General features: G+C 32.1%; 1 protein-coding gene across 2 annotated transcripts in view; it reads left to right on the top strand.

Moving 5' to 3' along the window:
- LOC130820997 (uncharacterized) overlaps window positions 1-1,526 on the top strand; it is a 3,183-nt gene extending 1,657 nt beyond the window's left edge. For both annotated transcript variants that reach the window (XM_057686587.1, XM_057686586.1), the window contains exon 4: window positions 825-1,526. In XM_057686587.1, the coding sequence (XP_057542570.1) occupies window positions 825-979 (155 nt within the window). In that variant the 3' untranslated portion in view covers window positions 980-1,526. The remainder of the gene's footprint in view (window positions 1-824) is intronic.
- Window positions 1,527-4,838: the final 3,312 nt, after the last annotated feature.

The raw sequence follows: 4,838 nt of genomic DNA on the forward strand, positions 1-4,838 counted from the left end.
CAACCTTTTTTGCTAAATTGAAAATTGATATTCCTACATGATATGATGTCATAAGGGTTGGTTAATTTTTGGTGGGTATGTTCAACTGTTAAGGGAGTGGTCCAATTTAGTTGGGAATCTTTAGTAGGAGTACAAAAGCTTCTATGAATTGATGATATTTAGTATTCCTCTGTTCCAATCAGATTCCAACAGTTGAGAGCTTAAGTTTTCTACTACCCCAATGAAAGAGAAAGATGTACCAATTTGACGTCCTTCAATTGTGTGCATTGCAAACAGCTGATTCACGATAAGAGTAATTGGTTTGATTAATACTGATTTGACCAATTGATATTTTTGAAGTTGAACATGCAACAATTTGTTGTAAAATAGCTGTTTTATAATAAAAATAATCAATAATGTATGTTTAATATGTTAAATAGTTCGACTGCATATGGTCTTACCCTGAAAAATTAAGGCTTCAATATTAAATTACATAGTATATATTAAGTGTTAAAAGATATAAAATTATTAGAAAAATATCATAATTTTTAAATTGCACATGGCCTCAAAAAATTTATTAATTTTTGCTCTACCTCGATTAATGTTTAAACTAATTAATTTACTAAACACAAACATTATATAGTTTGACCACTCAACAATAAATATGCTAAATGTTTCGTTAATATTTTTATTGTGTAATACGGAACTTAATTGCGTGTTCTAAGATGAATATGGGAAAAATATATTTTGGTGGTGCCAGTTGCAACTTGTAACTGAAAAAGAATGTGAAACAATCAAATCTGATCCGAACTTGATGCAAATTTATGGTAATTGTTGGTTTGTAGATGGGAATACTAGTAACAAGTCAAAAAGCGGGAAAGGTTCACAATCTCAGTTAAATAACCACCGACGGAACTCCGGTAAGACAACGACAATGACATCGACAACGACACCGGTGACTCATATTGACATACAGCTACCCCAAGAGTGGACCTACTGAAATACCCCTCGTTCTTGGGTGTTTTAAGTGGGGAATCTTTATTTCTTATGATGCTAGAATTAGTATTAGATGTGTGAAGAAAATAAAAAAAATTTGGGGTTTTGATCGCCGGATAAACTGCAGCTTTTTGTTTGCAGTTTTATTGTGACATCCAATAACCAAAAACACATTTAAGTTTAATTAGCTTCATGAGTGGGTGTAATCTTATGCCCATGGAGTTGGTCGACATAATAAAGTCAGGGTTTAAAGTAAGAGGGTTATAATATTTTCTTCTTTCTGTGTTATAGTCATTTAGAAGTGTAGCAAAGTCATAGCCTCTATTCGCTCATTCCCTTAGTCTAATGATTAATACTTAATATTTAATAGTAGTGTTTGTGTAAAATCTATAATCCTATAATTTTTTGGTCGGCTTTTTATTTGGTTGTATCAATATTGATACTTGATCTCTTCTACATCAAATGTAGAGGGGCATAATCAATAAAACCTCTTTAATATTTCTTTCATTGTGATAATAATATTTTACCTATTTTTTAATTTTATGTTTGAATTATAAATAATTATATACAAGATGTGTATCTAGTGCTTGTACCAATTTTTCCAACACATTACTAATTTTCCTGATTTTGATTTACTTGATGAAAATCAATAAGAGTATTGTTCCTATAGATGGCTTTTCTACTGAGTTCAATTTCCAAACTCATTAATTTACCTCCGTCTATTTGAATAATCTAATGTCATACGTCTAATTTAAAAATCTTTTCTTCTTCCGTTTCATGCAAGAGTTTTTAAGAAAAGTGTTTCAGTTAAACTGAAATGAAAGATAGGGTTTTGATATGATAAATGGATGAAAGATATACTCGCTCTGTTTTTTTAAACATTTCATTTGATTTTTACACGTTTGTTAATGCATTAATTAAATTTTTATTATCTCCATTTGTCCATAATTATAAATTATAAAAAATAGATTTTTATATATTTATATTGAGATGAATCAAATAAAATTTTATTTCACTGTGTTTTAATTTGTAAAATAAATTAAAAATAAATTACAAATTAAAAATGATTGATGAATGGTAATCAAAAAGCAAATAAAACGTTTGAAAAAAAACAAAAGGTGTATAAATTAAAGAGTAGGAGTAAATATTAAACATAAATGTTCATATAAATTATGAGTTATGAAAACCTTAATTAGAATAGAACATTGCTTCTAAATATTTGCAAAAGTAGTACATAAAGATATGAAGTTTCATGTTATGAGAGCCGAATTAATAAATGAGAAGGTGGTTATGGCGGGAAATACGGAGTTGAACATGGGACTAAAGGCGGTGCTCAATAAAAGCGTTGATTGCTGTGAAGTTGTCCCCTAATAAGTAATACTTCTAAGTAATAAAGTTGGCAACATATCATGTTGCCGTCAAAAGAGTGATTAAATTAGAAGTGGTTGAGAGAGAATTAATTTTGTTCCCGACATTTGCTAATTACAAGAATGATGAGATTCTAATTTCTAATTTATAAGCTCAGCTCAACTGTGCTGCTACTTGTTTAGCTCTAAAACCATGTCTTCCAGCCTGGCATACCTGTCAATTTATTCAATTTTAATTAACTTTACTCACTTTTTTTAGTACTTCCTAAAAAGACTTTTAGACTGTGTTTTAACGTAAATCCTCTCATCAATTCATTACTCTGGCGGGTATTCCTATTTTACTTCGACAGGTGAGAACTACAGCTATTCAACAGGATGGGTCGAATTGACGGGTTAAAGGTTAGGTCACATTTTCACGAGTTATTAGCGGCTGGATTAATAATGGAGCGGGTCATTAGCGGGCTTTGGTTTGAAGGGTCTGGTAGGGCCGGGCCGGACAATTATAGGAATTGGTTACGAAAAAAATTTTATTATTTTTTATTAGATTTTATATGCTATAATTATATACATAAGTGGATCGATCCAATGATCTATAAAGTAGATAAAAAAAATTATTTTATGAACTTTTCAAAACGAGTCGAAGTGGGTGGATTTAAACGAGTTTTGACTCGCCGTGGCCCGTTTAACATTTGACATGACCTAACCCCATGTGGCCCATTAAAATTTTGACCTGACTTGACACGTTGATCACCTCTAATGAGAGCTTACCTTATTTTATTCAAATGGTAAAGTAAACAATTTCGGATCCATCTCGTAAATTTTGAGCCACTTGTGATAATTTCATATTTTAAATCAATATAAATTGAGATAAAAATTTAAACACCAGTATTTGTTATAACTTTTTATTTCTTAAAGGATTAATTTTCATCTATAGCTTTGAAGTTTAGTTATTTTATAATAAACAGCATCGAAGTTGTTTATTTTATTTTATTTTCATTTTTTAATTTTTTTAAAAATTTTTTACAAGCAACATCTTTCAAATTACCAAATAAGACATCGATACAGCCAATTCATCGGATGACTTGTTAAATGACCGTTGACTAAGGTGAATGACCTTTGACTTTCAATTAAAAATTCATTAATCTAACCTAATTACACAATTACCCCAAATTAAACCCTTCTTCTCCAATCTCTCTCTACTCCTTCCCAATCACCACAATTCTCCCACCCCACCACCACTATCACCACCATTAAAACCCGTCCTTTAATAAAAACCCATCAAAGGTAAGATTTTTCGGTAATGAAACGAGGAAGTGCAAAAGACATTTAAAATACCTGGATATAAGGTGTAATTAGGAACAACTGTTAGTATACTTAAAGTACTTATGATCCTTCCGTTGATGAGATCTCAAATCTTGCAATACAACGTTAGTCATGCTTGGGGCTGATTTCTCGAAAACCCCTCTAACGCTCAAGTCAGGTCAGGAAATAGATTTCAATGAATGTATGATATTGAATGAATTCAAGATTAACGGATTGTAGGATGAGTTCAGATCAATTGAAGGATATTTTGTTAAGTATAGATTGTAAGTAGGAGGGCGATATATTTTTGCGGAGCAACGGTAGGAATATAAAAGTTTCGAGGTAAATGAGTTTTGTTGAATGTACTTATAATGGTAGAATGGAGGTTAATTAGTGAATTAAGAGATATCATGGCCATGATGGGTGGTAGTGGTAGGTAATGATGAGTAGTGGGTAGTTATTTTAGGAAGTTAGTGGACAAGGTGGGTGGTTTAGGGTTTGATTAAATATATTACGGGTTTATTTATTGGACCCCATAACATTAGCCCCACACATAAAGAGTAATAGAGGAGGGAATTTAATGTAGCGAGGGCTTCAGTCTTTATGCAGAAAACAAACATACTTGTGATGTGAACCAATTAAATGTTCGGAAGAAACTATACAATTAGGTTCGAATATAATAAACTTTAAACTCTTGCCTCGGTGGGTCCATGCTTGGTGGAAGCCCCAAGAATTATAAATATTTGGCCTTTGGGCCACTTTTGATGATTCAGCCTTAGAGCTTGATATGATGATTTGGCATTTGAGCCTGATATGATGATTCAGCATTTAAGCCTGATATGATGATATGACCCAGCAGTCAAGCACTTAGGACTTAGATAGGGAATCATGCTAGATGAATCCTTCAAAAGAAAAAATAATCATATGATCATCATCAGGTTAATACAATATATTCTTCACTTGGCAATACTAGTCAAAGATTTGCATCCTTTATGTAGTATTTCATTAGAAGATGATGGTGATGATTTTTCTTCATGAATCGAGTCACGTAAGGTTGTTCTTTGGCAGGTGGATGGTTTGAACCACTGTCAGATCATACTCGGATCCAGCCAACACAGTCAATGTAGGTAGATTTTCCGGGGGTCCGATGTAGATAATTCGAACCACTGTCAGATTATACCCGGATCCAGCCAA

Source organism: Amaranthus tricolor, chromosome 8 (genome assembly GCF_026212465.1).
Source record: "Amaranthus tricolor cultivar Red isolate AtriRed21 chromosome 8, ASM2621246v1, whole genome shotgun sequence".
NCBI lineage: Eukaryota > Viridiplantae > Streptophyta > Magnoliopsida > Caryophyllales > Amaranthaceae > Amaranthus > Amaranthus tricolor.